This window comes from Dermacentor variabilis, chromosome 2 (genome assembly GCF_050947875.1).
Source record: "Dermacentor variabilis isolate Ectoservices chromosome 2, ASM5094787v1, whole genome shotgun sequence".
Classification (NCBI taxonomy): domain Eukaryota; kingdom Metazoa; phylum Arthropoda; class Arachnida; order Ixodida; family Ixodidae; genus Dermacentor; species Dermacentor variabilis.
In genome coordinates this window covers 62,079,631-62,102,036 of record NC_134569.1, presented here as the reverse complement: position 1 = coordinate 62,102,036, position 22,406 = coordinate 62,079,631, and the positions used below count along the sequence as shown (strand labels likewise).

The window sequence follows — 22,406 nt, the reverse complement described above, 5'->3', positions numbered from 1 at the left end:
GCTTTTCCGCGCTATGTGCTGTGAAAGAGAGAACCGGCAGGCTACAACCTTGGGAAAATCGGCAACGCTGACCACACGGCTGTTTATTTCGATATGCCAGTGGCATACACCGTGAATGAAAAGGATGCCAAGGAGGTGAAGGTGCGCTCTGCGGGCTACGAGAAGCAGCACGCAACTGTGATGCTGTGCTGCACAGCTGATGGACATAAACTCCCTCCTTATATGATATTTAAAAGGAAGACACTGCCTGCTCGAGAAACTTTCACAAGAAATGTCATTGCGCGGGCAAATGAGAACGGGTGGATGACAGGTGCGATGGTGGAAGAGTGGGTTAAGATTGTGTGGTGACTGCGTTCAGGAGCCCTTTTGACAAAGAACTCGCTCTTTGTCGTTGACTCTTACCGTGGGCACTTGACTGACAACGTGAAGGCTGCGCTCGCCCAAGCGAACACGGACCTCGCTGTCATACTGGGCGGCATGACGGGCCAGTTGCAGCCACTTGATGTCTGCATCAACAAACCTTTCAAGGATCGTCTGTGGAAATATTACACGGACTGGTTGACTGACGAAGGCAACGGGCCGCATCAAACGTGCATCGCTATCGCAGCTGGCAGGCTGGGTAGCTGCAGCGTGGGACGACATCCCAGGTACTTTGATCGTGCGCGCCTTTAAGAAGTGCAGCATATCTAATGCACTTGATGGTACCGAAGATAGTGCACTGTTTGAAGGTGACAGAGACAAGGAACACAGTGACGAGTCTAGCAGCGACAACAACGTTGAATGAGCTCTGCATGTTCAGATTCAATAAATGCTGTTTGCATTTTGTGAACGCTGTCCTCGCTTTTTTTTGTTCGGCCTAGACTCTAGGTAATATATGTTTTTTTGTTGGCTTCGGACTTTAGGGGGTCGGCCTAGATTTGCGTAAATACGGTACTCTAGTGCTATTAAATGGACATGTAATGAGCACTGAACAACTTCAATTCAACAGCTACGATGTGTGGCCTAAACCAATTAAGCATAAACTAACTATCAAGCATGTGTTGGTTAGCTAAGCAATGCGAGCAGTCATGCAAGGATTTGTTCCCAAGTAAACCAGCTGAATGGGTAAAATTGCACTTATGTTTGGAAATTATGTACAGATTTTTTAAAAAGACACCTGGTATAGACATGCATGGATGACATAAAAATTAGAACCCAGCAGAGCATAAGGATAATCGAGCATCGAAACTGTGTGCTGACAAAGCTGAACGTCTAACCAGCCCTGTGCCACAATGTGACGCCAAAGCAAGACATGGTGGAGAATAATGTTACTGTCTAGGCATATTGGTGTGCCATCAGAGCAGAAAATGCAGCATGTAGCTAACACTTGCAGCAAACCACTTTACCTCATATCAAGCGTGGTCAGGAGATTCAAAATAAACTTATGAGGCAGCACACTGTGCTTCTGATTTCTAGACAAAGGAGTAAACAGCACCAACTTAGACAAGGACAATAATGGGAAAGACATACAGGACGGGTGAGTCCTATGACCTGGGAACCAATGCTACATGGAACCATTTAAGTCCAGCAACACATATCATTAAATGGATTTCTTGAATTGTTTGTGCATGCAATGCACTACAATAACTGCTCTGAATAAGGATACTGCAAAGAGAATAGTGACATACCTTTCCCTCCTTCAGTGCCATCTGCCGAGCGTGCACCCTGCGCAACAGCTTTAGAAGATAGTCGGCACGGCTTTGCAGGTGTTTACACTGAGGCTTCAGCTCCTCACCGTCGGGCAGAATCTTCGTAGTGAGACCCAAGTTGGGATCCATCTTAATGGACTCCCAGCTGCCCATGCCATGCTCGTATATCCCTCTGCAATGACAGCAAGGCCAACACAGTCACTGGGGGTGCTAGCCTGCTTCTTTAACAAACCAATTCCTCTGACATCAAAAATATTGGCTATTACAATGCCAAAGCTCTGGATCCCGGGAAATACACAACATGTTTCACTAGTCACGTCTACTTTTGTCCATGTTTCGGTGTCAAACTTCGGTACTCCAAAAGCAGACAATAATGCTTTGCTATAAGCTTTTATTTGGTTTGACTTTATCCCTCACATGCCAGCAAATACTCCTGTGGAGGGAGGACGAATTGCTTTTGGCACAGTTATTGCTGTTTAGCACCTATGAAATTATCATTAATGATGAACAGCACTCTGAAAAGGCAGATCTCACCCAGCACATACAGGATCGTGTCGAGGTTAAACTATAGCAGTGATAGTTACAGGCAGCATGCTAAAGTGCCGCAGCATGCCAAAGGGGTCCTGAACCAGCCCTCAGGCTTGGCTTGGTGGGCTTGGCGCAGGGACACGAGGATGTCACCGTCCGGCTTGACCGCGGCGGCCGTGAGGAGAAGGAAAAACGGCGTTCGGTCTGAAATTTCAGGTCTTTTTGCGGCACGTAGTGATATAATACTTTGCAGACACAATCGTTAATGCACAATGTATGCTCTGCGCTTGTCAGCTCAAAATGACCAGACCCTGGTTAGACGCCTCGGCAGACTTCGCTTCGTATTGAGCTATTGATAGCACTTCAAGTTATCCAAGTTGGATGTGGCCACTCTCCATTGGTCAAGCTGGTGTAGGACAAAGCCATGTGCACGTGTGTGTAATTAAAGGAAACTTACCATGTCCCGTAACAATTGCCCCCTTCTACCTTTTGGTATGTTTCACCGTGCTACATTGCTGTATTGGGGTGAAGCTGACTTTCGGGAATCAGCGTTGCGCAACGCACTATGCTTTCTGCGCTTCGACGCCGTTTGCAAGGATTAGAAAGATCAAGTCGGCGCCATTGCTAACAGTGGCTAATTGTTTCAATGAAAAACACGACACTGAACAGCAAGAAGCTTGGTAACAAACGTCAAAGTAGCTAGGCCTAGTGTTGCTGCGGTGTGTGACCAGCGTATCTGCTGGTCGGAGGTGCTGCCGCGCGATTTGCCGTGCTGCTGAGAGCATTGTCAAGCACAGTATGTTCGAATTGACCATCGCAAATGCTCGTGCATTCGAATTACCGGGCGTTTACGCCCACTGGAATACGTATAACTTTGACGAAACCACAGCGTCAGTTCGAATTAAGCGAGTTCGAAGTAATGAGATGCAACTGTAGTATTATCAAAATTGGAAAGTAGAAGTATGAAGTAGGAAGAAACAATTGCAATGCACATCCAGATTTTTACACTGCAATATACTGCACAATGCACTGCAAAAATGCACTGCACTTTGCACTTCAAACTTTACAAAAATACACTTTACACTGCAAAAATGCAATACAGTCGAACCCACCTAAACAACATTCAAGTGGCATGAAAATTTTATTGTTATAACCAATAATTGTTATAACCAGGTTGCATGAAAAAAAATCAGATTAGGGTGATGGCAGAGCAGTTGTGAGAAAACTGTGATGGCGGGGAAGCCAGTGTCCCTCCCCAGCACCTTCCACCATCCGGCTGCTTTAACTCTGCTTCCTGCATGCTCCGATTGCGTGTAACAAGCCATGGCTGTAGGCGTTCGTGGCTGCTATAACAACTGCAAAGCACGTGCATGTGCTCTGCCGAGGCATTGCTTTGGTGGCCTTAAAAGAGGCCTTTTAAAAATGGGAAAAGGTTGCCGCGGCAGCCTATCAGCTTGAGAAATCCAGAAGAAATGCTGGAGCGAGAATGCCACAAGCATGGTACCATATATCTATCAGCTTTGCTTGCTTTACACAAAGTTTGCCGACATCCTTTTCCAAGGCATCCAGGTGATCCACATAGCGCAGCAGATGGACCCTCACGAAAATGAATCACTGGAGGGACTGAATCATATGCAGGGCCTCCTGCATGGACAGCGTTGCGGCAGCCTGCCCTATCGTGTTAATGCTTCCATTGTCGCCATCACTGTCACTATCCGATGCAAGCACATACGCGACAATCACCTTGTCGGATAGAAGCACTTTGTTTCCAAATCTATAGCAGTGCGCTTTCTTTTCACTGGCAACGTCGTGCATTGCCAATCATCAGTGGGGGGATCAGTCATCTTCCGCTTTGGCAGCAAGTCAAACGAGGCTGAGAAACCACGTGGCCACGAACAACTTCGATGCAAACAACAAAGATGAGCAAACAAATGAGAGGCTTGCGAAAAATCTGGGAGCAGCGCAGCGTTGCCAGCACAGTTGGCGTGGTCATTCGTGTTTCAGAGGGTGGCAGGGCGTATAGCTATGGGCACAGCCCATTCGTTTTTTGGAATAGTGGAAGGGCTACGGGAGAAAGGCGCACAAGGCTGGAGATGGAAATAGAGCTGGAAAATAAGCATGTGACAGCTGTTGGGTTAGCGGGCAATTGTGTAGCGGCTCGAATTTCTCTTTTTCTTTTTTCTTTTCAAGGATTTCTCATTTCATTACCTTTCGGCACAGACACCCAGCAAGCAAACGTCATCGTTAATAACTGATAATCCGGCATGGGGGCATTGGAGCAAGCGGGTTATTTCACCATAGAAAACATACAAAAGCTGATGGTGCAGCAGCTTCTCGTTGTTATAATCGATATATTGTTAAAACCGGTATTGTTATAAGTGGGTTCGACTGTACACGTTCCCACACCAGATATTTATAAGCAAGAGAAATATTGATTGCAGTTTTCAGAGATCAGTTTTCACTACTCCCGAGTTCACTGGAGGTGAAATTTAGACAGCTATAGGTGGCGTCTAATGATGACAAACTTCTAGCATTTGGCAGGAGTGTTTGGCATTAGCAGTATGGCAATGCATGAACTTTGAGATTGGAAGGCAGAATTCAAGATAGGGAAGTGTCAGTTTGGACACCATCCATTACAGTTACAGCAGATGATTTTTCAAGGGCGCAACACACCTGAGCAGAGCAGAATCTTCAGCCACAGACCAAGGAGTGTCGAAATGGGCATCCTTGGTTGGCAGGTCTAATGTCCAGTGCCTTCGCTCTTCCGCACTGACAGGCAGCACAGCATCCAGTACACTGAGCTCTTGATAGCTGGCCAGCACCGACTTGGCATTCACCGACACACCAGACAACTTGAAAGTTGTGCGCTGATGTCTCCGCCGCCCCGGTGCACCTCCATTGTTGGCATCTGGGGTGTCAGTGTTTGCAGCAGATGCCTGGTTCTCTTTCATGGCCTGCTCACAGCCAGTGTGCAACATGGTCGCCAACCGCTTAAGGTCAGCCAGTGGCTTCTCTTGCAGCTCAGCATCCAGCGCAACTGCATCGAGTCTAAAACGAGAGTGACAGTAGTACATTGTTAAGCAGGAATACCTGATAATGAAGTTGCAGTTACTGATTGAAACTGCAATAATACCGGTGAAACCGGCAAGGCTGCAAGAAGAATCAATGAGCACCAAATGAATGTCTCCCAAGAACAAGAAAGCATCAAAGGCCCCTGCCAGGTATGTCGATACTCATGGTCGCTGCATCAACTGGGACAACAGTGTTAACAGCCAAGAAAAAGAAACCGGTGACCTGGCTTTTGTTGGAACATTTACTAATCCGAACAACAGCTGAAACTATCAACAGAACAGATGAGAACCTAACTCCTATCTACTCCCACTCACTTTATCATATCTCGGCATAAAACAGCTATGTTTGGACAAACAGCTATGGTCTGCTTTAGTGTGACAAGGAGCCTGTGCAGACTCTGAAATGTCACTGCGTTTTTTTTTTTCTTTTCCCACTTTAACTTGGTCACCAACCACAACTTTATCATCAGGTTAACTGACCAGATGAATTTTCATCGAACTCTTGGCTACAGGAATACGTGATACAAGGTGTGCCCTTCGGCAGAACGAGCTGGTGCTCGTGCTTGCACAGGGTTTCTACAGGCTTCAAAGGCAAAAATTCAGGAGTTTTCAAGTACTTTCAAGAACCGGAAAATACCTTTTGAAGTAATAATAATATTTGGGGTTTTACGTGCCAAAACCACTTTCTGATTATGAGGCACGCCGTAGTGGAGGACTCCGGAAATTTTGAACACCTGGGGTTCTTTAACGTGCGCCTAAATCTAAGCACACGGGTGTTTTCGCATTTCGCCTACCTTTTGAAGGACCCCATCGAATGTTTTATCTGGGATTATTTATAATAGAACCACTTTTTCAGCACAATGCAAAAGTTATTTACTGCACAATACCTAAGGATATCTTTATTACGTTATCCCTAAGAACATTATTGTTGCACAATACTCAAATAGGTGCTAGTGAGTTCACGAAAGCTCCACCAGCTTTCCCCCTATTTCTTGGTTGATGTTTAGGAGTTCTTTCTTCCTTGTTTTCGCTGTTTTTCTCAGGCTGTTTGATTTGACAATTTAGCTAATGTTGTCTGTCTCTTCTGCTTTGTCAGCAAAGGTATCAGCTGAAAACATTAGATCAGCAACTGTTGACTAAGTCTTTGCCTTCTTTCTTCTCATGTCATCACAATCTCCACCTCGACAATGTGTCTTCGACTGCCTTGCTTCTTTAAGCTGCTCCTTTCTCTGCGATTCCAGATATGCTTCATAGCGGTGCCTTGCCGCTGACACCGAGGTTCTCAACTCCTTTGTTATGGGAACGTTCAGGATACTGCCTACCATGATGACAGCGTCACATATCGTCACATATAATCCGCTACGAGATGTAGGACGCGTCTTTAAGGTTCTCCACAGAGACTTGGCGGTTCACACTGAACCCCCTCTCCATAGTAACCTGGCCACGGCTAAGGATAAGAAGGCGGACCACCTTCCATATCTCGGTGTAGGACGAATTGAACTTGAGCAGTTCCAAGAAAAATTCGTCCAATCTGTCTGCACTCTTACCGAACAGTCTCAGCTTGTGTTTCTCTTCTTGCAGCAGCCCAGCGTATTCGGCAAGAACAGAGTCTCGCTGGTGACTATGCAACCTTGTTGCAATGATAAGGGTATCCAGAATTTTCTTGATACTTGCTAGGCATTCCTCTGGCTTGGCGCACATCTGCCATGGGTCCAGTGAGGAGAGGCCTCTAGTGAAGGAGAACCTCAGCGGGCTCTTCTCAAGGATCTTCATTGTCACACTGACCGAAAGCTTCTTGCACTGCATCTTAAAAGCAAAGGAATCTTTCGGGCCGACCCTAGAGTTCTTGAGAATTTGTTCCGCTGCATGACTGATACCCACCTTTTCAAGTGCACAGTGGTTGCTTGGGCATTCAATGTTGATTTTCAACGGGCATGTGCTCCCATCCCAGTCAATGCAGACAGAAGTGAAAACTTCACAAACATTGTGATCAGCATTTTGACAATGGTTTCGAGGTTCTTTGTTAGAAAGAACGCTAGTGGCTTGTCTGCTTGGTATTCAGTCAGTAAAGGCTTCCCAATCTTTGCAATTCCAAGAGCAAAGCTCAGTTTTGCTGGAACCAATGGGTCAGTGCAGAAGTTGCACAAGTGCAGGAATGAAGCACATTTCGGCAGGTTCACTTCCTTTCTTTGTTTTTGCAGACTCAATGCATTTTTTAATATTAGACCATAAGAAAAGGCTCACTCAATCACAGGGTCATTTTCTACCCAGCGATGGGACACGTTATCTGGCTGGTCACTGCTGAGAAGTCTTCGCATCTCGCAGGGGAGTCTTTAAACAGTGTGCTCAGGCCTGACAGTAGTGTGTCCAATCCGTAAGTGTTCGCATTCACACCTGCCCTGCAGCCATTGTGCACAATGTGCAGGCTACAAGTGCCCAAATCCACACACTGCACCTGATAGTTTTTTTGCAGATGCTTCTGCAGACCTCTGAAAAATTTCGAGTTGACATTAGGTCCATCCATAGAAACTTGCAGGGCCATCTATAGGGGTAACGGCTTCAGTGCGTTCAATAGTTTCTCTTGAATGTCATCAGCCATTGCATGGCCCGCAAAAATGGACATGGAGCATCTTGTTGCAACTGTTTGTGATGCGTCCCAGTACCGGAGGTGAATATCCATTTGCTTTTGATGTAAGTAATCATTGGCGGACTCACCAAACAGGATGAAGTAACAGTTGCATTTCTCAATCTCCTGTTACATGGGCGAAAGAAAAAATGGCCCGACCATGGCACACCATGTAAGCGCAATTCTTTTCCCCCACAAGAGAAGGCCTTCGCAACTTCTTTATCTAGGAACATTTTTTCGAAGAGGTCATTTGTGTGGGATGACAAACTGTGGGAATAGTGAGATGTTACCACCTTTAGTGTCCACAAAATCTCTGCATCCATCACCAACTCGTGCACCTTGCACGCGGCATTCAAGTCTGGTGACTGTGCAGGGACTGCATGGACGGGTTGGACACTCGCGCACGACACCACGTAACTCTTTAGGAGCTACCACCTGCTGTCTTTATATTGCCATTGTGCTTCGCACTCTGCTGATGACTTTTTAATGCAGACTCAACCATTGATGAAATATCAAACGTTTTTGCGCATGGTCATCATTTCACGTGATTCGTGCTTGTTGGGTCTACCACAACATACGTCTTTGAGTGAGTTCTTGCTCAGCCACGACTGCTGAAAGGTGCACTTCTTGGGCATGTTGGCTCGTGCTTAAAGAATATTCGCTAAACTTGTTGCAACTTTGCGCAATACACTGAAACTTGCTTGTTACAATTAAAACTTTTACATCAGTCAAAACATAAGATGCATGATAAAAATTTTAAATTCTTGCGAAAATACAGAGACTTTTATTATTACTGCAAAAATCAAGGGTTTTTCAAGCATCGCTAAAATATTCCAGGCCTCGCAAGGCCTTGGAAATAACACTTCTAAATTAAAGGGTTTTCAAGTTTTCAAGGACCTGTGTGAACCCTGTTGCATGAAGCCTTAAGCGAATACATGCAGGCTAGGATACAAACTGGGCAGCACTAGTCCCACTGAAGGTGTGATGCAGCAATGCAGCCACTGCAGTCAGTTTTGCAGCAAATTATAGGTAGTCATGCCCACACAAGTTAGTTATTAGTACAGACTGTGTAGCGAGTTACGAATAAGGACATGAAAGAAACAAATTATACACACATGGCATACACCAGTGTGGGAGATTTACTAGCATTAAATTATATTTCGGTACATCAGAAAAATAAAGAAGGCCATGACATTAGCTTTTCTATGCCACATCCTCACAAGTGCAAAAAAGTATGAATGTCAAAAGAACAAAGAGAACAACAGCACTGGAAAACAAGAATACATTAGCACTTGATTGTAGCCCGCCTCAACAAGGTGCTGGCTGAATGGCTGCAGATCACAGCCTCTGTCAGCCTTGCATAGAGAATTCAGCCACACTCTTAAAAAAAAGTTTGCACCCTTTGGGGCATATCTTGTCCCACAACAATAATCATCATCTATCAGTCTTGCCCACATTTCCGTTCTTTAACGCTGTGAGGTCAGCTGCAAGCCCAGCACTTCTTTAACGTTGCGAGCCCAGCAATTCCAAGTCATGAACAGCATGCGCGTTATCAGAGTGACACAGCATTCTCGACAGGAAAGTAGTGAGCGCGACGTTTTGAAGAAAGGAAACACAAGCAAGACAGATGGCGATTATTGGTGGGACAAATATACACTCGAAGGGGTGCAACTGTTTTAATAAGAGTGCAGAGTGGCAGCATTTGTGCCAAGTTTCTAATGTGACCACTTATAAATAAATAGCTTCAGCTGTGACTGAACATGGGCCCTAGAGTTTCTCAAACTTGTGCCTCACAAGTCGTGCTTACATGCACATGGTAAATTGCTACATCTAAATGCATGAAGAGGATCCGTTAGCTTGCAATGTAGCACAAATTGCACATGTGACAAAATTAAATTTTTACCATCCTGTAACCCGAGAACCTGACAGCAATGTCAATTTGATGAATGCCGCACAGCAGTAGTGGTGAAAGACTGCATGCAAAAGCAGAAACAGTTATTTCCTGAAAAAACTCAACCGCAGCTTGCGACAATGACATCCAAACTGCTTTCTGGGGAGCACTTTCTTGGGGGAAGAAAGAAAGATGAAAGGTGCAGTGAACACTGACCTTTTAGCTGGGGTAGGAAATTTGCGGTAGCTCTTGATGAAACGGCGAATCTCAGCATCTGTGAAGCCTTTGACCGTGTCGCGTGGAATAAGTCGTGGGCGGCCACGCTTCCGTGGGCGAGACTCGTCGTCTGATCCATTTGAGCCAGCGCCAGAGCCCCTGTCTCTCCTCCGAGATCGGCCGTCATCACTCTCAGAGTTTGCAGCCTGGGACAAGACATGCCATCACCAATTTCAGCCACTGAACAAAAGCTTTTCAGAGCGAAAGGGCACAAGCCATTAGTGCAAGGATTGCTTAAGAGCCACCAGTTGGTGCACTACAACATTACTGAACACAGAAATAGTTGACAAGGGCAAATAGAAATACGTGACAGACAGGTAGACTTCTCGCTGTTTCCTTATTTTGCATAAGCAATAGTGCAGTTTTTGTTGGCAGCCAATGCAGCATCTCTGTCAAAAGGTCTCAGGCCAGAGCATCCATGGCAATAACAGCTGCTCACCTGCCAATGGTACTATTGGCATCTCACAGCAGAAATGGTTGGCAATGACAGTTTTGGAGTGCTGGGCGTATAACACAAAGCCTACCGTGTGGCCCAGGTTTGGCAGTAGTCATGCATGCAGGGGCCAGACAAGTTTTCATCGAACATTATGTGAGATTTTGCTGGCTGCATTGGTTGGCAATTTAGCAACTTAGTGGTATGCGTCAACTTTAACTAACTGCCCGTTAACATGCATACACAAATCATTGTGCACTACATCCTCCAGAACAGGCACACAAAGGGCACTGCAATTTCACTTTTTAAAGAAAGACTACAGCAATACTTTTATTCCTATGCTATGCATGATGACAATGTGTGGGTGAAGAGAAGAGTATAGCAATCCCAATACAAAAACTGCGTGCAACAGTACAGCAGCACAGCCTACATACCAAAATGTGCAAAAGCTTCATTAAGTGCATACCTGCCAACCTGTGAACATCAGAATTCATAAAAATCCCGCCAATACACAAATATATATTTATATATATATATATAACAGGGGGGATAGCACGCTTATAAGTTTGCTCTAATCACATACCTTTGTAGGATACATACATACTTTATTAACAATTTACCTTTAGATGCAGCACACAGGAAGCTGTAAACTTGGAAAAACTGAGAATGACAACATTTTTCCAGATCAGTGACTCTGCTGCTGCTGATTTTTACTGCTCCAGGAACTTCTTTGACCTGCATAAACTTACTCGAGGCATACTCCTATACTCAATTACTTACCGTATTTACACGATTGTAAGTCGACTCGAATGTAAGTCGACCCCCCCATATCGCGTGACCGGAAAAAAAAAAAAAAAAAAAAATAAGCGAGCATACCCGAGGGCGCATTCGATAACGAAAATTTATTAGTAGCCGACATGGTCACTGGACTACTCGACTTCACTAGTGCTGCCATCGTCATCGTTGCTGCTGTCCCACAGCGCATCGTGGTCCAGCGAAATTTCAAATTTGGCAAACCACCGCACCAGGACATCTTGCAGAACAGCAGTACACGCCAAATGCACCCAACCACACGCAGCCGTCAGAGAGGCTCTTTTGACAGGTCCGGTTGGCGTAATTTCGCAGTCTTCTGCCGCCAGCCATTTGTTGTACTCACGGCGGAGCAGAACCTTAAAATTAAGGCGAAGGTCCGGGCTTGTTTCATGACCACGTCGCACTTCAATGGCAGGGACCGATCACGCATTTCAGCGACGTACGCCGCAAGCTTAGCCTACAGCTCCGGAAAGCGTCCAGACTTCGGCACGTGGGAAATTTCTCACTTGCCGTCACATTTCGCTTCGCTGCAGTCGCCACTCGCGCCACCCGTTCAGAAACATCGAAATTGCGGCCGGCTGCGCAGTGATTTGTTTCTTCGGCGCAAAGGATGGCAGCCCTCTTGAACGCTGCTGTGAGCGAGTGCCGAACGATTAGTGGGCCTGGAGCACTCATGACGACTGGGGAAGCATAGAAGTAGCACGTATCCGGCAGTCAAGTGGAACGCGTCAAAAAGTTGGTCAAACCAATACCAATGCCTTTTAACAGTGAAAGAAACCCGCGAGCGGTGTCTGCTCTTCCATGAACTACCGATACTCCCCGCAAGCGCCGCTGTTCTGAGAATGCCGCCGCAAATGGGAACAGCGGCGCTTCCATCAACTATCGACACCCCCCCCCCCCCCCCCATGAGTGTTGCATTCAATGTAAAGCTCTCAAAAATGTTGAAAAACCCTTCCGAAAAGCGAACAAACACGCGGGATAGCGAAAAGATAAGGGTAGGGCCATAGAGCAAACATAAAATTGTAACTACATTGTAGCTCCCGTTGGTATCGCTTTTTTTTTTTTTTTTTTTTTTTTGGCGGGGCCATGTTTCGGTTACGATTGTAAGTCGACCCCCCAACTTCAGACTTTCAAATTTAAAAAAAGGGGTCGACTTACAATCGTGTAAATACGGTAACTTCTATACTGCGTCTTGCACTTACGGGTGCCACTGCAACTTCCTTTCTGGGTGCATTCTGTTGCAATGACAAGCCACCCCTAACTTTCAATAGCTTTAAAAAGATTTACATGAACAGAATTTATCTTTCGTAACACTTGACGCTACGTTAGTAAAATCATAGAGCAACCTGGAATTTGTAAGCATTAGGAAAATTCGGGAGAGTTGGCACGTATTTCAGTGTCACAGACAACACTGTGGCAAAATTCTCGATATGATCACTTTTGGGATACTTTCAGTGTTGTCATTGGCAATGTCCACCATGACACCCGACAGATGTGAGGGGCATCCCAACCTGTAGATGGACTCGGTCAACTACACGATGCGAAAGTAACACCTTCAAGAGAAACGCCACTGTTTCTACCAGGTCCACTTCAGCTGGCTTTGTCAATCAACATGCATTACATGTCCAAAAATGATCGTCCAGATACAGCTCCCCAGTGATGGAAAGCAAAGCTATTTGGTTCAAAGCCAAATGTAGTACCTGATGGATGGACTTGCGACTTCGTGGAGGCAGGTAAAGCTCAAGTTCCTCCCTCTGCCGCTCCTCCTCCTCAACACGCTTGCGGTCAGCCTCGGGGATGATGTCATCCCAGTCTTTGCTTTGAGAAGACTCGTCCTCGGCAAGGCCCTTTGCGGACACAGCTCCCACTTCTTCTTCCTCGGTGAAATTGAAACTAGCAACCTGCAGGCACAAAAATGAAGCGGTCTTACAAACAATAAAAGTTAAATACACACAGTGGTCCCTTTTTTTTTTTTTTCTTGTCACTTTGACAGAACAGAATGACATGTTGATGATACCACTAAGCATCCAATATAAACATTTATCAAAACAAGAACATTCCAGGTTAACTACACTCAGATCAAGCAAGGAGGTGTAGTAATCCTCTGATCGTCTAACCCTTAAGAATAAAAGATGTTTCTCGGCAACCTTGTCTTGCCCAGACCTGGAGAGCCAACTGTTCAGGCAGACAGCGGAGGCCAGCAGTGCCCTGGACTGAGGGCCCGACCATTTCTCCTGGACTACCTCAAGCTAGCAATAAAATTTTTACTGCTACTATTCAACAACCTAGCACTAGAACTTTAGCGAATGTAACTTGGACAGTGGACGCTCATTAAACGGAACATCCAGGGACTAGGGATATAAGTTCTGTTTTTTAGGAGCCCAATTTACCGAGAGATCGAGCGCAACAGCACACAAGATGCTCTTTCTAAAGGGGCAGATAATACATGTAGCAGATATGGTTACAAAGCTTCTTACAAGATTTCTACTTCCACACATCTGCTGACTAGAGCTGGCAGCACAATTTTTTTTTTTTTAAGTTGTCATTTAGTAGGAGAATGTGCCATTTTAATGAAGCAACCACTCCTGAAGTCATCAATAACTTCCATTCGTTTTTTCTAGTGTGAGTGCATTGTGCAGGCATTTCTGTGCCGCCACCTGAAACACTAAGCAAACCGACAGCTCACAGACATTGCCAACATAAAGAAACTACAGCAAGTCACTACCACAGCTGAGCCCACACTAACCATGATATGGTGGCTAAGCATGGCACTAGCCAGCAAAAGCTGCCTTGGCAACAATGTAGAGAACTGCCGAGGAAACCAAAAAAGAAAGGTGCAAACAGTGATGCATGTCGTGACACCGTTGAAAGCTTCATATTCGATAATATATTAATATGAAAGCTTCATATTCGATAATATATTTAGTTACGTTTACCTGAAGTTGTGAAAAATGTCTATTCCTTTCAATAAACTTTCTTTTTTGTTCCGTTTAAGTGGCAATTGCAATTACCAAAATTCTACTCTAACATGTAATGGACCTACCATGTTTATGCCTCCCTTAAGCAGCATAACCACAAGCAGCTCGCTATTTAAAAAAAAAAAGCTGCACGAAAGGGACAGAACAGTTCACTCACCTTAAACGAACCTAGGAGTTCATCTCCCACAGTAGACGGCTGCTCTTCTCTTGTCTCGGCTCGTTGAAGGATCTCGTCAATGTCAACCTAAATTAGAACGAAATATTTAAATGTGCATCCCATTATGCTTTCAAGCATGCGGCAGTAAACACAACTAAGTCATCATAATGTCTACCACACCTGAGGCTCCTCATCTCCTTCCTCAGTTTCTTTGAAGAGCTCTTCAGCGCCAAACTTCAATATGGCTGCCAATTCTTCTTTGTTGAAAGGAGTTGTGTTACTAAAAAGTAAAAAGATATTTCAGTACAGCTCAATGTTGGAATCTGCTTCATCAATACTTTCCCAATGTCCTCAAAACAGTTTAAAACTTGTCCCATCACACAAAGAGGTGCTGCAACAAGCACACTCACCTAGACGGTGCATTGCTCTTCGAAAGCACCGTACGACCAGTGGTGTCCATTCGCTGAATGACCAGATGGTCCAAAACCATTTTCCGCTTTGCACGCTCAATAATGTCTTCCTCTACACTGTTCTTGGTCACAAGACGGTAGATGTTCACCTGATAAACAATGTCCACAACACAGAATCAACATAACAGTAAGCCACAATAGTAACCTGTTGGATTAGCTGTTTACAGGAGCATAATTAAGGGGAGCACATGGGTCCCGAAAAAAAAAAAAATTGTTTTTTTATTGACTCTAAACACAAGCTATTTTCAGAAGATAATCTTGTATGCTGATAAAAATATGCAGTTAGTTTATTTCTAAACCAGCTAAAAAAAAAAAGTTAGCAATACTTTTTGTTATAAATCTGAGATATTGACTTGTAAAAAATGTACAGCACAAAGAGGGCCAAAATTAAGCATGTATGTTCGGGAATGCTCAGAGTGCAAGTTTGCATTCTAATGTTTGTACAATTTGTATTTTAGCCAAAGTTATGAAAGTGTAAAATTGCAACTTAACAATGTAAAGTTTTGCTAGTGATATTGAAATGTTGCAGTGTCCATAAACAATATATCATAGTTTTGCATACTCTCCAACTCAAGCATTCAAGAGAAAAAAGAATAATGGCCAAAAAAAGAAACTAGAAGAATTGCCTGAGTTGGAGGGAAACAGTGGCCTCGACGGCATGCAATGCATGTAAGACTAGGATCATGCAGACTCTTTACTACTGGAACTCATAGTTACACATCCCAACTTTAGTTTACAGTCTCTATATACCTGATTTTTCTGGCCAATTCTGTGAGCTCTGGCCTGAGCCTGGAGGTCATTCTGTGGGTTCCAATCACTGTCGAAGATCACCACCGTGTCTGCTGTCGCAAGGTTGATACCCAGTCCACCTGCCCTTGTGGAGAGCAGGAAACAGAAGTCCTAGCAGAAAGGCAAACAAACGACCACTAGTCAGGAGTGAAACTTTAGTTAAATGGTTGAAGCTCATTCAACTATTGGTACTGTTTGTGAACCACAAGAGTATTTGAGCACGAAAATGAGCAAGAGGTATGCATTTACATGCAGTTCTTTGCACTTTATTATGAAGCTCAATTAATCTATGTTAAAATGCAACCAGATGAAATTCCCGTGGCAGTACAGTCGAACCTACTTATAACAATGTTCAAGTGCCACAAAAATTCCATTGTTATAACCGATAATTGTTATAACCACGTTGCACGAAAAAATCAAAATAGGGGGATGGCAGAGCTGATGTGAGAAAATTATAATGGCGAGGAGGTCAGTGCCCCTCCCCACCACTTTCCTCCATCCGGCCACTGATTGTGTTCACTCGTTTAAGAGGCACGTGGCTTTGAAAAATCAACTTCCTTATTTCTTCATGGATTTTGATGAAAATTGGCACAAATGTTTAGAATGTCTCCCTGATGCTTCCATAAAAGTTTCAGAGCGATATCTTGAGACCATTTTATTGAATTTTATTGAGCAGGATTTTTCTACCTCAAACTTTCTGGAGAGCCTTGGGAACTTAAAAAATGTGACAGAAGGCTTGTTAAGTATTGACTGCATAGCTAAATGCATGCTGAAGATCGTGACATTCTTGAATTTTTTTTTCTGCGACACAAATTTTTTGGAGTGCCATTTTTTATGTTGCCTTCGAATCAAGCACACTTTCTGGGTATACGTATAGCCAAAAACTTACAAAGGGTCAAGATAAGAAAGCGAGAATATCATGACCTGCACTGTAGCCCAAAGTATGTGACGAAAAAAAAACAGAGTCAAAATATGATAAGTGGTAATGAAATCAGCTTCAGAAACTGAGCAGAAAGGCAAAGAGAAAAAACAGTTTTGAGAAAATGGCACTCAAAGTTTCACCTTCTCTTCAGTTCTCTAAAAGGCACCAAATTTGTAGTCTTTCGGGTGTTTTGTGATGTAGGGCTTCTGGTACACGTGGCCTCTGGTCTGGTGTGCCTTAACGCCCTTCCCCCCCCCCCCCCCCTCTTTTGTATGGCATTCTTGGCTGCTGCTCTACAAAGAGCATGGTACCTGGGTTTCAAATCGAGGTGCAGAACTCTGTGTGGGCATGAATATAGTCCCAATGTTGTACCTGCAGGCTGCCTGATTGATAGCAGTCTCCAGTATAATCAGTGAGCCATTTTTTTCTTTTGGTAGAATTGACCATGTTACTGAATGAAGGCTCTGAGTGTCAGCAGCCTTCCAAGTCATTTTCAACTGACAATGGCTATGGAACTTAAGATCAGAGAGCCAGTGATAGATATGCAGCTGCTAGGTGCTTTCCAGAATTGTACATTTGTATGATGCCTCGATCACTTCTGCAGCCAGGTGTCTGCCAGCCCAAGGGGTCTAGTGAACAGAGCTCATGATAAGGTTCTTTTTATGAAGGGATGGTAAGACATATATGTATGTCTTACCATCCCTTCATACCATCCCTTCATCCCTTATGTATGTCTACATACATATATGTATGTAGACATATATGTATGTCTGTATGGAGGAGATAGCTCAAGCGGCAAATTTGAAGACGGAGAAATGCACTTTCCAACGAGACCAAAATGGCGGCGCTCGGTTGCGCTGTTCCAGAAATATTGTGGCTTGAAAAATGCTGTTCTTTCTTGATTTGTGCGAAATTTTTCGCCACCTTGGCTGATAAAACAAATTTTTAGAGTACTTCTACGTGGTTTATTGGGATGATACTTCGAAATCAGATGGAAAAAGAGTTATAGAAACTGAAAATGTTATCTTCAAATAATTGATTTTTTTGGCCATTTCTTGCATGTAACAAGCCGCGGCTGTCGGCGTTAAAGAATGGCACTGCTATAACAACTGCAAAGAGGGGTCATGGGTGGCAAGCGATATGTGAGCACAGTCAAGGCATCACTTTGGTGGCCCCAACAGGTTCCTTTTAAAAAATGCGAGAATGTTGCCATGACAGCCCATCAGCTTGAGAAATCCAGAAGAAATGCTGAGGCAAGATGGCCACAAGCATCTCACAACATACTTCCCAATGGCTAGCACGAGAAAACCCTATGTCCGTCAGCCTTACACGCTTTGCGCCAAGCTTGCCAACATTCTCCAAGGCATCCAGGCACTCCACGTAGTGCATCGGAAGGCTCCTTGTGAATATGAAGCGCCAGAGGGACTGAATCATATGCAAGGCCTTCTGTGAGGACAATGTTGAGGAAGCCTGCCCTACCGCGTCATCGTAGCCATCGTCGCTGTTGCTATGCGGTGCGAGCACGTTCCAGATGATCGCCTCATCGGTTAGAAGCATTCCAAATCTATAGCCTTGCACTTCCTTTTCACTGTACAGTGAAAACTTCTCACTGCATTGCTGATGATTAGTGAGCGGATCAGTCATCTTCCGTTTCAGTGGTGAGTAAAACGAGGCTGAGAAACCACGTGGCCAGGAACGATTTTGACGCAACCAATAAAGATGAACATAAGCGGTTAAGCTGTTTCCAGAAATGCGCTGAATGAAGAGCCAGTGAGCAACATGCGAGCAGCGCAGTTGGCACGGTCCATTAGTGTTTCGAAGGGTGGCGCGACGTAGAGCTATGGGTACAGCCCATTCCTGTTCAGAGGGGTGGAAGGGCAACGGGAGAGAGGCGCGCAGAAAAAGCTGGAAAATGAGCATGCGGCGGCTGTTGGACCAGGAGGCCATCGTGCAGCGGCTCGAATTTTATTTTTTCTTTCTTTCTTTCTTTCTTTCCTTCTGAAGAATTTCGCATTTCAGTACCCTTCGGCTCAGACACCCAGCAGCTAGACATCATCATTAGAACCAATAATGCGGCATCAGGGTGTTGTAGTAAGCGGGTTATTTCACTATGGAACACATACAAAAGTTGACAGTGAAGCAGCTTCTCGTTATAACCAATATATTTTTAAAACAGGTATCATTATAAGTGCGTTCGACTGTATCATTGCTCCACAGCTAGCTTTCCCAGCTCTGCCCGGAAGGCTTATAAAAGCCATGAAAAGCAAAGCAACATAACCAAAGCATGTGTAACAGCAGAAACTGAATAAATTTCCTTTGAAGACACACATGTACAACTGGCCAATAAACATGTGGGTGATAATCGGCAGGTCAGGCTGACTGTAGTAATGTGTGATGATCTGCCGTGCACTGCCCACTAACCTGCGATGCATCAGCATTGAAGTGGTCAAGGGCTTGTCGCCGAAGCTCGCCCTTGATGGAACCATCAAGGCGCTGAAAGGGGAACCTGCGCATCTGCAAGTAGTCTGCTATGATGTCCAGCATGCGCACCATCTGGGAGAACACCAGCACGCGGTGGCCCGTCTCCCGTAGCCGGCACAGCAGCTTGTCCAGCAACAGTAGCTTTCCACTGCCCCTGATTATTTGCTGCAGCGAGGACAACAGGTTCAATGACCACAATAAGCTGAGCAACTTGGCCTTTAGATTTAACTAAATTTGAGATCATGTTAATCATGCTTATGGCAAATAAATAAATCTAAACTTGAACCAAATGTGGAAAACATAACATACACCAAGAAACAAAAGTTGAACTGCAAGTGACTACTCATAAAGATAAGACAGAGTTCTGCAGTGGCACACACCTGCAGTGCATCCAAGTTGTTAGGATTGTCAGGTGGTCGAATGAGCATGGCGTGGTTGCAGCATTTCTTTAGCTCCATCATGATGTTAATGAAACCAGATTGGGACCCCTTCAGGCCCTTTGTAAGTGCCTTGTAGTTTTTCGTCAAGATCCACCTGAAACCAGGACACATACTTAAGCGCACACATGTAACGAAAATGTAGAGACAAATACAATTAAACTCGATATAATGAAGTCAGTAAAACTAGCATTTTTCACTACACAAAATTCGACCTTTCATGCAAATAAGTACAGTCACCAACGAATTTTTCTTAAGCGGACCACGACATGTTCAGAATTTGAGGAGCAAAAAAAGAATTTTAGTGACAAACAAATCAGTTTGTTCAATTTGAGGACAGCGACCAAATATGGTTTCATGCCTTGTTGACAATATCTTCACATCAACAGTACAAAGCGTCGCATCTGTGATACAGAGCACTGGCAAAAGGGAGCGAATGTTTTATCTGCCTCTCGCTTCAATGCGTCTCAAAAACTAGAGATTACACGACCTCCCGCAAGTTTAGTGCGGGAAAACAGTGCACGTGAAGCCCATGGCCATCTCAGCCCATCCACCATTTAATGCACCTGCTGCTCATTATTGCTAAGATGGAGCATGCTGGCCATGTATACACTCAGTTGCACTCAGTTGCACACACAGCCAGAGCCAGGCTAGAGAAGGAGACGGGGGCCCATTTGCTTCAAGCGCACATTTTATTACGTTACCCCACACTCGTCCCTGCCCTCTACCATAATAAACACCTTGTTTGCCTGAAGATGGGTCGAAGATGAGTGCAGGTTGACTCACATATTCAATTCACTGAGAAAAAAAGAATTAGCGCAAATTTAGATAGACCATATACTTTTAGAAAAACAAAAAACTCTGAACATGATACACCTTTATTTACCATAAACTTGGCTTCTAAATCTCGTTAGTTGATGCCACAAACTGCTTTCTCGTTGGAACTGCCAGAGAAATCGTACTTGTCAGATGCTTCGCAGGGTTCCTCAGCACCCCAAACGTAGCCTTCGGTGCCATTGAGTGCACTGGGCATGCAGCATTTATCAAAGCCAGTCTGCATAATCTCCAGACTAGTTATAAGAGTGCGTGCGACGGAAGAACTCAGTTAGCGCGGTACTTTCGCTAGCTTTGTTCACGAATATAGGTCGAGATTTTTTGGTCACATATAGAGCTTGATAGCTCATTTTGGGTAATATATATATAGAAAAAAGGTTGACCTACATTTGAATAAACGCGATACGTTCATGCATGCATGCATGTGTACGTGTGTATGTATGTACAGTCAAAGAGCAATTATCCGGACAGCTGATGATTTGGATGCCTTCGCAGAACCACCCTGTAACACCATAGAGTCAATGTATCAGAATGTCTGAAATTTCGGAAGCAAAAGCCCTGCGCAGTCTTGATTTTCCGGACTTTTTGCTATGACCGCAGGTTTGAAACAGCGCTATCGAAGCCACCACCATTTTGATTATGTCGCCTTCCCGAACAGGCTCTCTCGCACGCAGATTTGCTGGCAGCCTTAGCCACCACCGCGGCAACACTAGGCCTACCTGCTTCGATGTTCACTACCAATCTTCTTGCTATTTCATGCCAAGTTTTTCCTTGAAAGAATTCACCACTGTCAGCAATGGCACTGACTCTGCTTTTGTAATCTTCGCCAATGGCTTCGAATCTCAGGAAGCACAATGCTCTGCATGGTGCCGGTTCCCGAAAGTCAGCTTTGCCTCAGTACAGCAGTGTTACATGGTGAATCATATGAACAGTGGGAAGGGGGCAATTGTCACGGGACACAGTACGACGTATTCCTTAATTATACACTCTCACACTCGCCGTATCCTGTCATAGCACACGCACGGATATGCCTAATTAGTGTCCTTGCAGGCCTTCAGAGCGATTTCGAACGTGCCTATGGCGATTTGAGCCTTTAAGGGCAGCAAAAGGCATGAATTCACTTTTTCAGCCTGCCACATTTTTCTGTTTTCATGACCCCTAGGGAGATGACTGTATGTATGTCTTCAGCATCAAGACAAGGTTGAGGAATGCTTACTTGTAATACTGCTTCTGCACGGTAGTCATTTCTACACGAAGGATACGCTCAACTTTTGCTGGCAACGACTTCTCTACATCTTTCTTAACACGCCGCAGAAGGAATGGCTCAAGCTGCTTGTGTAGCTTTGTGTAGCCCTTGTCAGCACTCTCCTTGTGCTCTGCCTCGAAGTCCTCCCAAGAATCAAACCTGTAAGAAAATAATAAATGATGGCCTCACTCTGTCTATCCTTACAATAATACTGAGCAACATCAAGCATGCCAATGTACGAGATCTTATAGAAGGGCATGTAAATGGTGATGTTATAGGCTTTCTTTACACTTGTTTGCAGCTCAGTACCCTTAACAAGAACCTGCAAGCCTTCCATGCTTCAAAGCCGACAGACCACATTTAATGTGTCATCAAAATACTTTATGAAATTAAGACTACTGGCCCTAAGGGTTACATGCGAGGATTCACATGAGTACTTGACGCCTACGCAAGGTGTGAAACTGAAAGCGTTTGGAAGCAAGAATTTGACCCAATGTTTATTAGCTGGGTTAATTTCAGACTGCTTATCACAGCTTTAGTTGCAACAGCACCCACAAAGATTCAAGAAAAGAAAAACACTGCCGATTCACACAAGTCTACGGGCTACAGAGACATTCACAAGGAAAAACAGTACAGCGTAAAATTGGGCCAGTTGGTCGTATTTGTTCCTCTTGTAATGTGTTGAGTACAACTAACCATCATGACACGGATGACAGGGTGTGCTCCGTCCTTGTCTAGTGTGTCCTTTCAGGGTTGTTAGTTCTAC

The 22,406-nt window shown here is 44.6% G+C and overlaps 1 protein-coding gene across 4 annotated transcripts in view; it reads right to left on the bottom strand.

Annotated features, from left to right (window-relative positions):
* Chd1 (chromodomain-helicase-DNA-binding protein 1) overlaps positions 1-22,406 on the bottom strand; it is a 77,568-nt gene that overhangs the window by 20,448 nt on the left and 34,714 nt on the right. For all 4 annotated transcript variants that reach the window (XM_075680770.1, XM_075680767.1, XM_075680769.1 and 1 more), the window contains exons 14-24: positions 21,611-21,799; positions 19,504-19,657; positions 19,064-19,288; positions 15,682-15,831; positions 14,872-15,020; positions 14,642-14,741; positions 14,462-14,548; positions 13,027-13,227; positions 10,021-10,226; positions 4,890-5,264; positions 1,668-1,860 (exon numbers count right to left, since the gene is read on the bottom strand). In XM_075680770.1, coding sequence (XP_075536885.1) covers positions 1,668-1,860; positions 4,890-5,264; positions 10,021-10,226; positions 13,027-13,227; positions 14,462-14,548; positions 14,642-14,741; positions 14,872-15,020; positions 15,682-15,831; positions 19,064-19,288; positions 19,504-19,657; positions 21,611-21,799 — 2,029 coding nt within the window. The remainder of the gene's footprint in view (positions 1-1,667; positions 1,861-4,889; positions 5,265-10,020; positions 10,227-13,026; positions 13,228-14,461; positions 14,549-14,641; positions 14,742-14,871; positions 15,021-15,681; positions 15,832-19,063; positions 19,289-19,503; positions 19,658-21,610; positions 21,800-22,406) is intronic.